This window comes from Drosophila sulfurigaster, chromosome 2L, assembly GCF_023558435.1.
Source record: "Drosophila sulfurigaster albostrigata strain 15112-1811.04 chromosome 2L, ASM2355843v2, whole genome shotgun sequence".
In the NCBI taxonomy this organism is placed as follows: domain Eukaryota; kingdom Metazoa; phylum Arthropoda; class Insecta; order Diptera; family Drosophilidae; genus Drosophila; species Drosophila sulfurigaster.
Genome location: NC_084881.1, coordinates 21342606 through 21362017, shown reverse-complemented (window position 1 = coordinate 21362017; position 19412 = coordinate 21342606). Strand labels below are relative to the sequence as shown.

Genomic DNA, 19412 nt, shown 5'->3' with positions numbered 1-19412 from the left:
ACGCCTGTGGTGGCAGATCAACTTTTCGCGCTGCCTGTCGAAATGACTTGCGTTTTAAGTTGCAATTAAACATCGAGCTGTTTGCTCCAATGCCATGTTGAATATCCTGCGGTTGCCATCTCACAGCTGCAACTCGCCAGACGTCACAGAAGTCGTCGTTGTGACAGACGCGTGCGGTTTAAAACGCGACAGAAACGCGAGCAAATAAGTGTTGCCGTCTTTAAGGCTGAATTTTTAATTTAACATTGCATACTTTACGGCGACATTTTCAATTGAATAAATAATGGACCACGAGTAACTATTGCTATCTAAATTTGTACTTAGGTAATTAGTTTTTAAGTTGCATGATTGGTAAACTCCAATTTACCATTTCATCTTTTCTAATAAGTCTTTGTGGAACATTAAATATTTTTGTATATATATATACATATATTTTTATACTGTAAGTTTGCCGCTTGAACGTTTTCTATGTTCATCACTCATTAAAAAAGCAGTTTGTATTTTATATTCTTAAAATAGTTTTATTAAAAATACGTAAACATTACAGTTACTCATAAATTTGTACACAAAACATAAATAAAACATTTTCAAACTGGGGCAGCATAGAAAAGAACTTAGCGATATGTGATATATGGTAAATGGATAAATGGTAAATGGACAAATGGTAAATGGTAAATGGAAGTTTTCGATTTCGGCTGAAGAATTATTTTTGTATCGGATGTTTGGAACTTCATGTGGGCGCCTAGTCAATAACATACATAATAATAATAATAATATTGTGATATTGGGATGCTGGGCGTGCCTGAGTTGATGTTGTTGCAATTGCAATTGCGATTGCAACGCCATCTCAAACGCTGGGATCAGAGCGTAAATTGTTAAAATGTCATCACAGTCAAATGAAATTACACAAGAGAGAATCTCGAGAACCTTGGCCACAGCTGCTCAGAGGACAAGTCACGCTTCCGTTGCGGATGTGCTTGTTGTGGCATCCTCAACATTCTCCGTGGTTGTTGCCGTGCCCGTTGCCGTTGTTTCTGTCGTTGCTGTTGCTGTTGGTATTGCTGACGTTGTTGGCGTTGTCGCTGTTGTAGCTGTTGCAACTGCTGCTGCTGTTGTTGTTAGCGTTAGTTCCTGGTCCAAGCGATGCGGCAAGTGCACATTGGGTGGCAAGGTTGGCTGTAGTGTTGCCTGCAATTGTATTTGATTCTGCAGATGCTGCCGCTGCAGTTGCATGGCCAAATAACTGGCCAAGTTCGCCGTCAATTTGGCTCGATGATTCTCCACGCGGCGTATATTGCGCACCAGACGATTGTAGACCAATGGCTTCACATCGATGGCCCACAGAAAGTCCAAATGATTGAAACGTTCCATCGGCACCAGATACTTGTCAATCACATTTGGCAATTCTCTGGCCAGTCGATCCACGCCCGTTGTCGACACAAGCAGGTCATTCACCGAGTAATACAAAGCAACCGGTACCTTAACACGTGATAGATCATAGTCTGGCGGTGTCATGCGATTGTATTCGAGTTGATTGCGTAGGTAGCCACGATCGAATTTACGAAAATGTCCCGATTTCATTAGTTGTCCAAAATGTTCCAGCTGCTTGATAGAGGCGCCCGACGGTGTGTGGCTCAGCATCACAGGCAGCATCGTCTAAGAAGTAAAGAAAGTGAAGTTAATTAAATTTCCTGTTACACGTGCAACTAAGTTGCCTAACTCTCAACTTTTGACCTCTTTAAGAGCCATCATTTTCGGCTCGTTTGGCAAATTATGTATACGCCGTGCACACGTTGCGTATACGCCCAGTGCACACCAGATAGGATTGCTTCGTTGCATTTAATGCGCTTTCCGCTGACAGGGTTACATTGGGTCAGCAAACGCTACTAATTTGCATGCATTGTCGCCTGCTTTGGTGTTACGAAATTTCGCTGTTTCCCTGATCAGCGTTCACCATTCCTCCCCCCGTTTCTTGCGCACTTGTGTCAGTTAATTATGCTCATTCTCCCCTCGACGACAACAAGGACACACTGAAGCCAGTCAATGGCATTATGGATAGATAATAACACCCCACTTTGCCAAACCATATCATGTGCCATGCCATGCCATGCCATACACCTGCTTGTTCTTGTTGTGCTTGTAATTTAGGCTTCGGCGATTCCATTTTGTGGGTCATAACTTCCAATCGAACCGAGTGTTCAACATGCGGTCAATAGTCAATTATCCAGTGAGTGCTGAGCTGAGGATAATCTGTTGTATTTTAACTAAGTTTTGCTATCTAAAATTGACCGAAATGTGTAGCTGGTAATTACCTCAAGTAAAGTCATTTGTTTTATTTAAATTATTTAAATTTGATTATATGAAAGCCATTCTTAATTTATTTTAATCATACTTTACGATAATCTAAAATTTTAGTTGAATGCAAATAGTCTTTTATCACTTTTGTCTATTTTCCGGTTTGTTTTTTCTTGTACTTTTCATTCCGTATGCTATTAAAACTCTTTTCAGTTCATATTTCATTAAAAATATGTGTGTGTGTATAGAAGAATCCAGTTATAATAATTTTTATATTCAATTTCTCTAGCTTTTTTTAATCTTTGAAATGAAGTTTACTTCTTTTTTTTTTGTCTATTTTCTGGTTTCCTCTTCAGTATGTGATTAATTTTCTCTTTAGTTTAAATATTTGCAATTAAATAATGGAATTCAGTTATCAATATCCTTATATACAGTTCCCTATCTTTTTCAAAGTCAATGAGCTACCATGGAGTTGGGTACCGTGTTTTTGGCTATCGAACTCAATTGCATTGGCACACAAACGAAGTTAAATCATTAAAGTGGTTACCCCAAAATGAAGTGGCAACTCAATGAAGACAATCAGATGGTGGCTGGCAGCTGGGCCAACAACAAATAGTTAACATCTGTGTATATGTGTGTGTATGTGTGTGTGGTAAAATTCAAATCGATTGCCGCAAACATTTGTGGGGAAAAGTGCGGCAAAGAACTTGTGCTATACTAAACTGGTGTTCGCTTGGCTGGCACATTACCTTGTTCAGCTGTTCGGAATTGTAGCCGGCGACTAAAAACAGGATATTCGAACAGACATCCTGCGTCATGGCATTGTCGTGGCACACAACCTGACTGTGGTCCACCAGGAATTTGGTGTTGGGCATGAATTCCGTGATGCGCAGCATTCGCGTGGCCGCCTGTAAGCCAGAAACAGAAACAGAAACCACAAAAAAAAACATAGACATAGTCGAATTACAATTGGCATTTCGGTGGATGGGATGAGATGCGATGGAATGGAATTGGGGAACTCACCGTCAAAAAGTCGAGGAAGAGGACAAGAGTGCGAAATAGTGGACTCTTCATATCGTGTATGTAGGCAATGGGCGCCAAAGCGTGCATTGAGGTGATTTTCTGTGAATACGCTGGCTGCTCTGAGCACAACACCCAAAATATGGCCGTGCCCTGCGAGTGACCAATGTAATGGAGCTGTTCGTAGCCCGTTTTACTCAGTATATAGTCAATATTGGCGGGCAGATCATATTTGCCCATCTCGTGGAATGTAAAGTCCCAGAACTCCTGATAGTCACTATTCAGACTTGTGTGATTCTTTGAATAGCGATTGCCACGCGAGTTTCCCATCCACACATCATAGCCCAGATCGGACAGCATATAGCCTACAAAGTAATGTGAACAATTAGGGATACGGCTTAGACAAAGTGCAGCACCAAAATAATACTCACCCAAACCGGACTTGGGACCCATTAGCACCCAGGTGGCCGAGGTGTCCAGAATGCCGTGCATGAGCAGCACGGGTTGAGCTCCCTTCTTTGGTATGCGATGCATTTCGAGTATATAACCATCCTTGGTCACCACTGTGTGTGTCTCCGATGGATATCCGTATTTGCGTATTAGTTTCGGCTGTCCAACGCGATGGAGAATGGTTTGAAGATAGACAGAGAAAGAGGAAAAAAAAAACACGGGAATGATTAGTCTGCGGCAAGTGCAAATCATGGCAGTGTGAAATTGAGTTGCAGCCACGCCCTCACACCATCACGCCCTCTTTCGGCACTCTTTGCCATCTCTCTTTTTCATTCTTGCCATTTGCATAACACTGCGGCTCAGGTGTTTTTGGTCTAGGCAGGGTCAGTAAACGTCAGACCAGGCCAGGTGAGGAGGCGATGGCTTCGTCTGGACCTAAACCACAGCAATTTGGGCTAATGAATTTTAATTTGTGGCATCAACAAGTTAAATCAGCTTTAGGCACTGGCAAACGAAACTCTTGTCAGGAATTTGATGAAATAATTGGAAGGCATTTAATAAACAGCCAAGGGAATGCACTTCAACTAAAGAAATTTCAAATTTAATTTAATTCAAGAGATAAAAATAGTTGCAGAATATTTTAAGGAATTTTCATTTATAGACAAGAGCTAAATCATCACTGTATTAGGGATAGGTAAATAAAGATATTCAAAACTAAATTAAGCATAATAACCAAACAGTAAATGTGTATTTCTAATGTGACCTTAATTGAAGTGAGAGAGAAGCATGTGAGAAGAAATCTGACCATGGAGCATAAGTGGAATTGGAGTGGGGATTGTGAGTGATAAAGAAACACTAATTGAAAATCAAAGACGAATTGTCAGTTAATAAAGTTATAATTGATTTGATTAAAATGACCATGGCGAACTAAGATTGTTAAACAACTTCTGATATACATTTTTATAAAAAAATATATATAAGAAAAAGTGAAATCCGATACCCATTTCAAATAAGAGCAAAACTATGTGGCATTATTCTGAAAATGTACCGAATTTAATTGACTTAAAAAGATTGAAATATACCGAAGGAAATATTTCGAGTATTGATATAATAAACATTCAAAATATACCGAAACAATGCTGTGTTATTCTTAAAATATACCAATTTAGTAAACCACAGGAATACTAAAATATACCAAAGACTATACTTGAAATAATAATATAGTACATTCCAAATACATATATGAATACTGTACTGCCAGCCAAAGCAACTAAAACTCTATTTTTCAGGAATCATCAGATATTATTGTATGTACCGAAAATTCGATTTTTTTCGATGGAGAGCGAGTATAAAAATATATTCTCGTACTAGAAAAGCACATTTCAATTTCATAACTACTTCGGTTGCCACGCGCGATTTTATATGAATAAGAGCCGCTTCTCGCAATTGCGCGTGCCATAAAAAATTTCTTTATTAACACCGCAAGTAATATAAAAAGCTAAAGATGATCATAAATTATTGTTGATAAATATCGAAAACTATATTTTATGACGACAGCTTTAGAATTTCAGCTGACGCAGTGAAGTCACGTATTACGCATACGCAACGTATGACAGCATACAACACAACGAGGGTGGGAGTACTTGTAATTTTTCCGGCATAATGCATAATTTTTTTTGTATTTTGTATTTTGATAGATTTCAATGTTTCGTGATAATTTTGATAAGTTTTACAAACGTTATACAATCGTAATTGTGAGGGTGCCGAAATAATTATTGTCTTATAAAACAATAGTTGAAAAATCTATAAACACGCGATTGCACAAATGCCCAGAGAGACAACAAAGAGAGAGAGAAAGAGAGAAAAAAATAGTAGAGAGAGGCAATTGAAGCTGTTTGGCATTTTAATTAACCTTGGCAGCGAATCGAAATAGCCACAACAACGGTGAGAGAGAAACAGCAACAACAATAAACAACAACAACAACAACAAAACGCTCGTTTAATAAGTGTAAACAATTGCATTGGCCAACTGACTTTGCCGGCTGGTTGACCAACATGAGGAAGTGGTACGCCAGTTAGCCAGCTTGCTAGTTGAGCCACTGAAATATTTTTTTCCTTTTTCCACATGCTCTCTTGTTGCCAATGTTGTTTTGGGGCATAAATTAGAGTTTTCTTTTTGGCAATTTCCTAGCGGCAATTGTTATGCAATTTTTGCTTTGTTTGCTTTGAAAATACAAAAGAATAAAAGCCTGACCGTATGATGGGCTTTCAACAGCTGGTTTGGTGGCCCGGCACACACACACACAAACTGTTAGCCTTTGTTTTTCTTGGCAAATACCAGCTTGACACACTTTTTGCGGCCGGCCAAAATGGCACAGCCAATATTTGTTTAAGCCGCAAGGCGGAGGCACGACAATGTTAAATGCGAAAATATATTGCCAAGTTGCAGTCGCATCTTTCAGCACGGGCTGTTCCCAGCAGCCAGCAGCCACCGCATACAGTGACACAGTGTTGGGAAACGCGTCAAATGTGGTGTTGAAATGTACGCAAATGTGTGGCAATCAAAAGCGCAACAACTTGCATTTTACTCGTATTCGCATGCCTCTTCTGCCAACAGATAAAATCTGCAAATTGCAGCCCATTAATTTTATGACTTATATAAGCAACACCACTTGACTTGACTCAGCCTCAGCTTCAGCTTCAGGTGTTGGCAATCATTTAACTCAACACAAAAGACCACAAAATATTACACTATTTAGCACTTGCGTTTTCATATTTAACCAGCCAATTATCTGGGGCTAATTTCGACGACTAAAGTCCGGTGTGTGGTTAGACTTCCTTGACATACCAAGCCAAAGCATTGCATCAAGTTCTTATGACATTTTTATGTGATTACCAAAATCAACTCAACTCTCGCACCACTCGTCGCACTTCAATTAAAACCTTTTTCTGCATCAACAAATCAACTGAAAATAGTATTAAAAGCCAACTACAAAATGTTGCACAAAATATTTGCTTTTGACCCAATTTGACAACGGAAAAATAACTACAGAAAACTAAAAACCGAAAATGAATAGAGACAGAAATGTGGCTAAAACAATTATTAAACAAATTCGAATAAAACAAAAAAAAAATAGTTCACTAGGAAGACCTTTGACAATTTGAAATATTATTTGATTTGCTGTTACACATATTTATTTAAAATTTGTTGTTGCTTTTGCATTGTTTGACTATGAATTTTACCGTTCCACTAACTGAACAATATTGTTGTTGTTGTTGTTGTTGACTTTTCGTACAGCAAAAAACTTCATTAGCACCTAAAGCAAAATTCATCTATTTCTTTCGGGGTTTCTCTGTCTCTATCTCTGTCTCATCATGACCCACTAAATGCGAGTGTTTACCTCTGTGCTTGTGGTTCGTGTCCCAGCTAATTGACAGCATGTTTATATGTGCTTGTGTATGTGTGAGGCGTGGCTGTTAATGCTTTGTTTGAATATGCATTTGATTTGATATTGCTGCTGTTTTTTCTGCTTTTGTGTAATTTCAATGCAATGATTTGATGTCAACGTATTTGTTGTCTCGAATTTTTCGTATTTGTTTATGGCGCACATTTGCATAAAACACTTTTGATTTTGTTGCTGGAGTTACGATCAGAGGCGGCAGCAACAACCTCTGTTTGAGGAAACCGCACCACTTTTGTTTTCAATCAATATCATTCATTTGTTTGAGTGCATACCACTCGATTTGTAACCGACCTTGATATTGACATCGTCTGTCGGCACCTTAGCACCCAACATAATCATCGTCGTCATTATAATTGCCCGGCAGCTCTCAAAGTTCGTGGCATCGCTCGACGCAACGCCGCGGCGATTCCAACCAGTTTTATTTTTCTCAAAAGCTTCTCCACTCAAGACGTGTTCATATTGATTTTCATGCGCTTGTGGTTGTGACTTTACCGTCTTGTGGCCTGACATCAATTTAATGGCATCAAAACGCAAAGGTTAATCACATTTGAACTCTTGTAGTCAGCTCTCAATCAAAATGATTGTGGAGCATCGATAATGAGACATTGACATTGATTACATTGTGACATCATTTTAAATAGGCTAAAATATTTCTTTTGTAAGTTAACTATTTCTAGAAAATTTAAGGCTAAAGCATTTCTTTTCTAAGTTTACTATTTCTGCGAAATTGTAATGCTTTATGATTTTCTTTTAGTTTACTTTTTGTAATAAAAATAAGTAAATTGAAGCAAGAGCTTAGTTCTTTTTGGCTGTAAATCGTGATATATTATTCTATATAACTCTTGCACTTAGATAATCCGATTCACTGTTGGTTTTTGCCGCTACCGATTGAGACACAATTGCCTGTCGATTTGTCAAACCGACGTAATCAAGTTGATGACAATGATTTACAAACCGTTTGGCGTGCAAAAACAATGCGGAAACTCTTCAAATTCAAATTAAGGCACTGCCAAAGCCCAAATACGAAAAAAAGCAAATATAGCAAACTTAAACTGAAACAAAACAAAGGCAAATGCCAAAAAGTAAAGCAAAACCTTACGAAAAAAAAACTCAATGAATAAAAGAAATAATAAAATGCAAAAACAAACAAAAAAAAACGAAAAAAGCGGCGTATGGCAATCGCATTTCCTTATTGTAGTGAAGAGACTGAGACATGGCATGGGGTCTGGCATTGTTCCAGAGATCCCAAAGATCTCGAATCGCCATCGTTGGCTAACCATTGTAAGTGGTTGGTGTTGGGCACGTGCAGCGAGGGCTCAAGCTTGGGCTGGGGCTCGGGCTCCTAACCCATATTTCAAAGTCAGTCAGCCAGTCGACAGGTTAGCCTAATTGCATGTTGATTATTGTGCATATGCCTGAGTGTAGGTGTGTGTGTGTGTATGTGTGTGTGTGTGTTTTGTATGTTGACAATTTCCAATTTGTTATTGCGGGCATTAAAGGTGTCTCTCGGCCGTCTCAATGCGACGATTATGCAATTGGCAAACGTGCAGAAATTGTTGAAGACTTTTTTAGCTTGGGGTTTTGGTTCGGTTTTTGCTTTCGGTTCGGTTAGTTTGTTGGCCGCATTTGAAAGCCCAGCCATGACTTTGCATAAGATTCAGTTTCAGTTTTGGTTTCAGTATCTGTATCTGTTTCTGTTTCTGTTATTTAGTTTATTTCTTTTCAGTTTAATATCGTTACTCCGGTTGACAATGCTTGTTGTATCTCTTTCTTTTATTATATTATTTGTTATTTCTTTCTCTGTCACGTTTAAAACGCACGTAATTCGCATAATGCACGTTACGTTATCACGTAATCATTCCTCCGTCGACCCACGCTGCACCTCGTTTTTTTCTTCTTCGTCTTCTTTCTCGGCCTCATATCAAAAAACCATCATTTTTTTACACTTGCTGGTAATTTGTTGGTGTTGTTAACGTGTTGTTAATAATTTTATTTATTTATTTATTTTTATATATTTGTATATCTTGCGAGTTTATTGGCTTTGTCAATTTTCGCCTGGTTGTCATTATTAAACATTATCGTATTTGATGGCACTGTTAACCCCACCTTTAAAGTTTATGTTGTAATCTTTGGACAGTGTTTACTATTTCAGCTCGACTGTCGCCTTGACAAACTGTTGTTTGACTGCCAAAAAAAAAATCAAAAAATTAAAACCTAAACAAAATTTAAGACTTATGTGTTTACAATTGTGTGAATATTCAATTTTTTCTGTGTTTTTCGTCGAATGCAAATTGTTAATTCGGAACTGACCTTTGTGAAAAATCAACGCAATAGAGACAAGAAACGTCTGTTGCATTTGTAATAATGATGTGAACGGAAAACATAATGAATTAATCTAATTGCAGGCACGTGAACTGGGCCAACTAACAGTTATGGAGGTTATCAAGGTGAGTAGACCTACAAAATCTAATTTTTATGAATATTTTAGCCATGAATTTTGGATTGTAACACTCACAGTATTTATGACTTTATTTCAAACAAAGGGTTAATTTTATAACTATTGTATTCTAAAAAAGAATTAAGTAAGAAAGCTACAGTCGAGTGTACTCGACTATGAATAAGAATAAGAGTTAAACAGTTCGGTATTATTATTAAAATATACCAAATAAACATACAAAAATACTTAAATACACAAAGGGTTTTATTTTTGTATATTGATTTTGCAATACATTTAAAATATACTATAATAAAGACAGACGGACATGGTTATAATTTATAATAATATAAGAAGTAAAATAATTTATTTGCAATAAATTTGTATTTTATAATATCAAAAAATTAAATAAAAATAAAGATAAATACGATCAGAAATTGTATCTCCTTGGAATGCGAAAGTAGGCAATTGAGCAAATATTTCATTTAATTAATTTATGTCTGGTTACATCAGATATTATCACTCTAATAAACGACTAAAAAAATGCCAAATTAGCAATAATGCATTCATATAATTTCTCCAACTTCCCTTAAATCTCGTTATTTATGCGTGTTTCAAAGCTCAGTTAGTGTCTCGCTAAAAATTAGCGGCAACGCCATAAAAAAGGCAAATACAAAATTGCAAAAAAGCAAACAAACAAAACAAAAAATGTCCAATGTCTGTACTCTGATGGGCTGAGCTCACGTTAGATGATCGTAAAATATGTGTGTGAGGCAGAGTTGAAGTGGCAGGAACTTGCAACGTGCAAGTTGCATGTTGCAAATAAATTCAAAGTGAATGCTTGTCGTGTTTGGCCATGATTAGGGCGACTTCTTATGCTTTTTGGTCGCTAATAAAGTTCTGGTACTAAAAAAAACAAATCTGTCGAAACGAAAAGTCAACGAACTGCACAAAATGAAATAGCAGAAAATACGTAAAACAGAAAAATACAATGTGTAAACTTTCTTTTAAACGGGAGAGCGAGAGACGGAATGGAAAAAAGTGTAAATTTATTTAACATAGAAAAATTGTTGAACAAAAATCATAAGACATCACAAGTTGTGTGCAGTAGCCACAAAGAAAGAAAAAAACTGAACCGGTAACACAAAGGTAACACAACCAACAACAGGTAACAACAGTCGGTCTGTCTTTCTGACTGTTACAATAACAAATGTCAATGCTAACAACTTTGTGGCGATGCGGTGCGGTGGCTATGAGGTCAACCAAGGTGTCCACAATGGCAATTGCATGAGTTGTTGTTTCTGTTTTTTGTTTGTATCATAAATATTTGGGGCAACTACTTACCGTTATCAGTGATGCATCTTCAAGCACATCGGACTTGAGATTGCGACCGCCACCAGCCAAATTGGCGTTGCTCGACAACAGAACACTGTTAAGCAGATTCTTAAAGCTCAGCGAGCTGTAGCTGAAGGGCGAGAGTATGGTGAAGGCGTCGGCGCTGCCGCAGACGAGCAGTGCCACAAGGCAGTGCAACAGCAGCGCCGTTGGCCACGGGCCAAAACCAAACGCGCGACAACTTGGCCACATCTCAAAGAGACACGCACAGAAATGAACACACACAGAGAGAGGAAGAGAGAGTGTCGAAGAGAAAAAGAGCTCCTCTCATACACTCACACAGAGAAAGACGAAGAAAACTCGCCAAACTCACTCGACAAATTGGCAATGCAACAGTTAACAGTTGCTTGCACCTAAGCGTAACGATTACGTTTGCTTTATAACCCCCCACAGAAAGCTTCACTTTCGACACTTTTCGTTATAACTGCGATTACAATATTATATTATGTGGCAGACACTCGCTTTTTGTGTTTTTGTTCAGGATTATTCAATGCAGTCCATTTGGCTTTAGTGTTATCCTCTTTTGTTAGGTTTTTTGATAATTTACGATCGATTTTGGAAGCTATGATTAGACGCGCACGCGCTGCTGTCTCAGCTACCGAGCTACGAGCTACGAGTTTCACTTGCCAACCGATGCGATGGAGCTTCGTTACTCAACTGACTCAAACTTTGGCCACAAGCTGCCTGTCTGGGCTAGGTTTGAGCCAGGCCAGCCGAAACAAGTCAGCTGTTTGTTAGTTAGCTCGATGCCAACTTGTTGCAGCCCGATCTGATCCAAATCAATGTTGTATTGTAGCTAGCTGCGGACTCATGTTGTCTGCTTGTGTGATGGATGGTACTCCAATTTGGCAAACTCATTCGCATTCGCATTCGCATATGTATTCGTACTCGTACTCGTATTCGTATTCACAATTGCCAATTTCTTTGGCAAAAGAAATGCAATCGAATCGTAACTTGAGGTGTGAAAGAGGTGGCAAGTGAATTTGTATTGTAAATCGTTGTGTCGATGTGTAACTGAAAGATACTGAGCTGCCATTAGGCATCCAGTTTGTTATTTAATGAACATAATTGAATGTTGAATTGAATGTTTAGTTTCGAAATGAATTTTGTAAACTGTTTTGTACTACAAATAATGGAATCTTTAAAATTTGAGTTCATATTATGAGTTCTATTTAATAGAAATGAAATATAATCACTTGAATTTTAAATTTGACCTTAAGTCTCAAGTAACTTTGCTTGTGGCAAAATCAATAAATCTTGTACACTCCTTAACATAAAACACAAACAATAATTTGCTACGCACATTTGCCAAATATATGCAAATGTTGAGATAATTAATTATGATTCTTCTTATGCTTATTTAAATTTGTATTTTTAGTGTTTCCGTTTAGTGGCACATCAAATATCAAAAAATCAATAAAGAGGCATTATTTTAATTGAATTGTTTGACGCTGTCACGGTCATACATTGTTTCGGTTCACCTACAATGGCCATAAAAAAAATACCGATAATCTAGTTCAACTGTTTATACAGTGAACTTAACCCGGCTCAAGGAACTCGACCCGCATGAGTCGAACGGTTCGAGCATGTTTGACGCCCTCATTGGTTGGTTCGTTTATCTTTTTTTAGAGTCTACGCAGATCTATTATATTATCAAGTTGTACGTTTGTTTTGTCTGCTGGCGACGTGACGTTTGGTATTGTTGTTGTTGCTTTAACAGCGCGTGCCAAGCAAGTTTGCTGCCTAAGTCTTTCGTTTTTCACAGTGCGATTCGTGTGGGTTTTTGGGGGGTTCGTGCCACAAGTGTTCGTCGTCGTCGACGTCGTCGTCATCGTTGCCGTTGTTATTGTTGTTGTTGTTGTTGTTGTTGTTGTCGTCTTACTGACTCTGTTTCAGTGTTTGTGTGTTACGTTTGCTGCCAAGGTAATTGCATTTGCACAAACCTCGAGCTGTGGCCGTAGCTTCGGGCTTCTCAGTAAAATGGCACGCCCCACTGCATCCCAAGAGCCAAAGCGACTGTTGAAATGGGTTGAAATGTCCAATTGCCTGACTGCCTACCTGGTGTTTGGTGTTTGTCTGTGTTTTGGGATTCAGCTAGAGTCGTCGTCGTCGTTGTTGGGGTAGGCACCTGGTTACGTTTTCATTTTTTATACGAAATAAAAAATGCGAGCAAAATGTCGATTGCTGTCTGTATTTCTATTTCACTTTCTTTGTCTCTCGCCTCGCTGAGTGTGGCAATCGCACGCATTCCCCCATTCGCATTCAAAAGATTGCTGGCATTATATGTGCCATTTAGTTGGCAACCCGAATAAACAACTATGAGCTTGCGTCGTCGCTGTGTTTTACTTTTTTGTTATCATTGCAACAACACACAATTGTTTGCTTTTGCAACAATCATCACAACAATCATGATGACGCCGCTCCTGATGATAATTATTTCCCGGTTATGATCTCTCTGTCTGTGCTGGCCTTGGCCCAACAGGGCTATGCACTCGACCGACTGTCGCTCAATGACAACTCCGCTGCCGCTGCCGCTTGCACATTAATCATAAATTCAATCTGCATTCTTACAACATATTTAGCAGCAAATTGCTTAGTACTTCGCTTCAAGGCAACGCAGGTCACAAATTGCATATTGAACTGACCCAGAATTGCTGCAAAAATTTGTGGTCTTGCACTTGCACTACATACACAGCTCAAATGCCAATTCCATATCAATTTGCAAGAATGTCATGAACACGTGCTTACAAGTTGATGGCCAGGAGCAGGGTCGCCAACTAAAGTGGAATCTTAAGACTGCAGCATGCTCTGGTTTATTGAAACGCCTTTTCGACCAATTTGTAGCAGCAAAATAATTATGATTGTTGTGGTGCTTGCCAGCTAACTATAATTATAATTTGTGTGCTGAAGCTAGGCGTTCACTTTAATACCCTGTAGAATTTTTATGGAAATTTTATGGGATTAAAATTGTGAGATAGTAAAATTTAAAAGATAACATCGTTGTCTCTATTAGTCATATGACATACCAAAAACTATGCAACTCTTTTGGTACACTATATAATTTAAAAAAATAAATATAAATAAATAAATATAAAATAATAAAAAATATACCGAAATGTATATTTGGTATATTTGTATATTAAGACTAAAATATAATATATTAAAAATTTAAAAATAACTGAATTGTATATTTGGTATATTTGTATATTGAAAATATATTATTAACTAAAAGTATATAGCCGTTTGTACGTCAACATCCAAATATAATATCGAAATATATATTTGGTATATCTGTTATAGAACACAATAAATACCAGACTGTCGCGTACAGCAATAGGATCCTTTTTTATGATATTTAAAATTCTTTTTTGAATAACTTTTATGATAATTCTCAAATCGGACCAAAATTTCAGATATCATAAAGAGTGATGTTATTATTATATGCTCAAGTTTTAAAAATATAGTTGCTTTTCGATTTTTTTTCAAAGTAGGTGTCGGCAGTTTACGCTAATCATTTCCTGTGGGTACAAAGTTACATTTTACCATGTGGTAATATAAACAATTATATACATATATAGATATAGTCACGCCTGTGAGATACCCGCTACCCATTTTAAATAAAACCAAATCAGTGCGGATATAATTTTTTAATATACCATATTAATATTCCGCATAAATACTAAAAATATATCATATATTTGGTATATTTATATTGTAGTACATTAAGAATATACCTTTGAGTGCAAAATATACCAGATTGTCAGTCAAAGCAACTAAGAGTAGTAACATTAATTAAAACTCGTAATGTAATTATCACTTCATAGAGTATGCATTAGTCGAATTGAAATTGTTTTTGCTTTGCCAAAGATTCTTGCAACATTTTACGCAGCCACAACTGCCAATAATAATAACAAGTAAAACTGCCGGCTGTTTTGAGTCTTTTTTTATTTTTTATTTTCTTTTTTTCTGTTTTGGGCACAGCCAAAACTGTTGCAATTTAATGCCACGACTCAAGGTCAGAAGGCGCATTTTGTTGTGGTTGTTGTTGTTGTTGTAACAGATTTATTGTCGACTGCTGCTGCTGCTTGGTTGCTGTGGCACAACTTTTTGGTTTTATTATTGTTGGCCATATTTTTAGTTCCAGGCTTAAACGCAGCGTGACACTGAAATTATTTGTAAGCGCAAGAGTGTGTGCGAGATGGAGATAAAGCTGAAGCTGAAGCTGCAGCAAAAGAAAGAAGGAAAGGGAGAGATGAAAAGAAGGAGATGGAGAGAGTGTGTGTGGGGAAGTCAGAAGAGCAACAGACCTGTAAATTGTCTGTTGGCCTTGTCAGGATGTAAGTTGTTTGCCTTTCAGCCGGTTGACACACTTTTTGGGCCAGTTTGCCCCAATTTCCATATGCCAAAATGTTGACTGTGCTCAGCTGTTGTGTAGTGTTAAATTGACAAGCTTTTAAGATTACAAACAACTTTAGCACAAAGATGATAAATTATGAACTTTGCTTTACACTTGAGACCAGCAAAAACTTTAGATTCCAACCAAATAATTTGCCTGCCACGTTGCGGTTATTCACAATCTGTGGGAATCTTCGCTTGCATCTCGTTGTGGCCTAGAGCAGCGATTAAGGCGTCGCTTAAACGTAATTTAATTGCCGCACTTGCCACATGTTGCACCTACGCCAACTAAGCAACGACTATAATCAACTGTGGCAACTGCGGCAGCAACAACGACAACAATGGAATCGCAGGGGCGTCATCAGCTTGTGGCCTGTGGCTGCGTAATGCGGTAGTTGCTGTGGCTTTATTATTTACGCGAAGTGAAATAAAATGAAATCAAATGATAGTTGTGACGATTGTTATTGTGGCATGAAGTGTGAGCCAACACTGCACCTCAGCCTCCACCACACCTCACCACGCGGCGTATACTTAATAGTGATTATATAAAATCATTTCTAAACTCTGCTGTTGCACTAACTGTCATCAATATTTGGCAAGAAATTCCAAAGCGCATGCCAATTTATTACTAGTTGCATTTTGCAACGAGAAGCCACTGAGCATCGAGTAATCTCTCCTCTCCGCCCATCTCTTAGCCACTCTCTCTCCCTCGCTCTCTCTCTCTATTTCTCTGCATAGCTTAGTCTCTCTGTTTAGCACTGTTGCGAATATTATATAAGCATCCAGCCTAGCCGGCGCCGCATTTTTCCTTTCGTGATTCAACCGCAAATGTATTTTTTGTATTTTTTGTGTTGCCTCTCAAACTGAACAAAAATCTGCTAATGGTGCAGTAGGCGACATCGAAAGTGGTTTTCGATGCTATTTTAATGCCGAGTAGTATGACTTGAGCATACGATTTGTTGATGCCTTAAACTATTCATTAGCTGCTCAGGTAATTTAATTTGCCTGTGGTTAATTAGAGTTGCTTTCAGAGTATTGAATTCTCTGAGAGCAAAGTAAAAAGAGTGAGGGTTGACTTAAGATTTTCTAGCATATCGTTTACAATTTTCTAAATCAAATGTTTAAAATATTATATTTGATTTACTTGAACTGCAAAAACGTTTTAGTATTAAGTTAGAGTATTTCAATTTCATTACTTTTCTGTTCATTTCTTCAGCAACTTTGTTTTGGCTTAAATGGAAAAAAACTAAAGGCAAAAGCACGAGGCAAGCGCTGGCGAATGAGCCGGTGGCGTTGTTTATGTATTTGGTTTTCTATGCAACAGAAACAGCAACAGCAAAAGCACAAGCTACAAAGAGCAACAACATCACGAAACGGGGCTTACCACAAACAACAACAAATGCTATGCAAGATTTGTCATTCAAAGGCAGCAACAAAATGTTGGTAAATGTGTCATGAAGGCGTTTCATGTGGTTGTTGTTGTTGTTGCTGCTGCTGCTGGTGCTGCTTGTGGCGCGCTCTGTTCCTGTTTACATTTGTTGCAATATAAGCAAAACATTAAACACATTTTTCAAGCCAGTTGCGTGTTTTTGTTGCTTCAATTCGTTCGATTGACATATATCCCAGTTGGCCGTTTATCTGTTATTGTTGTTGCTGTTGTGGTTGCTGCTGTTGTGGCTGCGGTTGTTGTCATATGTGTATGTGTGTTGATCCCGTTGGACTTGTTGTCAGTTATGTTTTTGTATTTTTATATTTGTATTTATGCAGCACTTGCCACAACTGGCAAACTTGGAAATTCTAATCAACGTCTTCAGCTCAATTCCTTCTCTTTATTTATTTATTTGATTCTCGCTTTTGATGATGCAGCAATAAATATTGTGGGAGTGCTCCAAAAAATGTTCAGAATGATGGATGTGATTCAGTTGAAGGCAAACAGATTAAAGCCATGTTGAAAAGATAGAAATAAACTTGTCATTTGTAGAGAAACAAACAGTTTGAAAACTACAAATATAAATAAATGAAATAAAATGCATTTGGTTGAAATGTAACTAAAAAAGTAATTTATAAAATTAAAAAAAAAAAACACTTTGCATTATACAAACGAATAAATAAGATTAAAAAAAAAGTTTGTAAAATACAAATACAAATATAGTAAATGAAATCAAATACATTTTGTTTAAAGAGTACGATAATAAATAAATTTAAAAAGTAGCAAAAAAAAACAGTTTGCATAATGCAAATAGAAATTAATAAAAAAAAAAACATTCATCTTGTTAAATAATATGCTAATATATATTAAATTAATTAACTACTTATTGTGTATAAATAGTATGAACTAACTACGTTGAAAAAGCTCATGGCATTATTTATGTTTACATTCATTTGCCATTAACTTCATAGTTATGCAATTACTTTACAATTAAACTGAACTAAGCTGAACCTGTTTAATCGTTAATTGCTGCTAAACGCATTTGAACTTTTGCCCCAAACCAAATTCTAATGTACAAAGCAATTGTGAATGAACGACTTTCACGGGTTGCCGTTAAAACGGTTTAGTACTCAAATGTATAATTTTGAGTCAAGTACTTGGCAGGCCAAACACGTTCAGGTGACACACAAAAAACAGACAACAACAAAAACAGCGACAATCTGAAACATGGCTAAGACGTAACAATTAAAAACGTTAAAAGCATTTTATATAATATTTTGCAAAACAAACAATTCACACGCTTTAAACCTTTATTTTGGTTTTGGGACCCCCAACCCGAAAAACACACCCTACTACATACATATATATGTATATATGGAGACAAAGTATGTAAGTAGGTATAATATATTATAGACTCATAATTGGCTTAGCCGCTATAAAGCGTCGCGATAAAGACGGCATGCAAATAGTGAGAGTGAAAAGAAATGTTTATTAGACAAGTTTAGACAGCTGACAGCCATTTCGAGATCACATAATGCGTCATAAACTCCGACACGAATAGTATAAAAAACCTACATACATATATATAAAGAAATGGAAAAAGGTAAATTGAAATTATTATCATTATGTAGCAGGCACATTAAACAATAACAACAACAACGAGAGCAAGCGCCACTGTGCCACAAAAAGTTGTACGAAAATTAGCTGCAAATTATGGCTGAGTGAATGTTGTGCCAAAATTATGTTAATTACATTTACAAATGCAGCCGCTGCATTTGTATCTGTGTAACTGTGTATCCATTTCGATGGCTGTGGGGCATGCAAATGAGCAGTTTGTGGCAAGCAGCGCGTGGTGCGCCTGGAGGATGTGTTTTGGTTTGCCACGCATAAATTTTCTTCGGCCTGAGCGCGTCAAGCGACCATTTTGCCAAATGCTAAAAAGCAACCCCAGAAAGCATCACCACATCCACATCCACAACCAGAGAGTGAGAGAGAGTTGCATAATTAATTTGTTTACACAGTTGTAAACAAACTCAACGCTTCAGTTGGGCTTGTGACATAAGGACGACTTTGCCAATAGAAATAAATGCAAATTTTGGCAAAATTCATACGGCAGGATAATTGGGCGGCAATTAACAGTAAATTTCAGTTCAAAAATTAAATGCTTAACATATATTTTGGATGTTTGGATGTTACACACAGGATGTTACAAAGCACATTGTGAAGAGCTAAAGCTTAACTTAAAATGAATTTATATTTATAATAAATTTAATGCTCAGTCAAATACAAATTTTCGAGGCATTTGGCAATGCGATTTTATTGAAGTTTGCCTTAAAATAAATGCATAGTTACAATTAAATTTAAGCTCAGATAAATTAAAAACAAAGCAATTTGATGATGTTTTTAATAATTTAAATAAAGTTTGCCTTAAATTGAAATAAATAAAAATTCCTATTTTAATTTCATTTTCAGCTCAGCTTTAAGTAATTTAAATAAAATGTTCTTCAAAATATATGTATATTTATAATTA

The 19412-nt window shown here is 37.1% G+C and overlaps 1 protein-coding gene across 1 annotated transcript; it reads right to left on the bottom strand.

The window, feature by feature from the left end:
* Nucleotides 1-538: 538 nt before the first annotated feature.
* LOC133850619 (lipase 3) lies at nucleotides 539-11726 on the bottom strand. Its single transcript, XM_062286743.1, has 5 exons — nucleotides 11008-11726; nucleotides 3747-3924; nucleotides 3319-3680; nucleotides 3045-3203; nucleotides 539-1656 (listed from the first exon to the last, which is right to left on the bottom strand). The coding sequence occupies exons 1-5, from the start codon at nucleotides 11248-11250 to the stop codon at nucleotides 955-957; spliced, it is 1644 nt and encodes a 547-aa protein (XP_062142727.1). The 5' UTR covers nucleotides 11251-11726; the 3' UTR covers nucleotides 539-954.
* Between the last annotated feature and the right edge of the window lie 7686 nt (nucleotides 11727-19412).

Coding starts and splice junctions, on each gene's coding strand:
- LOC133850619 (XM_062286743.1), bottom strand. CDS start 11,250: ATGTGGCCAAGTTGTCGCGCGTTTGGTTTTGGCCCGTGGCCAACGGCG. Junction 3,204..3,318: donor TCTTCCTCGACTTTTTGACG/GTGAGTTCCCCA, acceptor TCTGGCTTACAG/GCGGCCACGCGAATGCTGCG. Junction 1,657..3,044: donor ATTCCGAACAGCTGAACAAG/GTAATGTGCCAG, acceptor TTTACTTCTTAG/ACGATGCTGCCTGTGATGCT.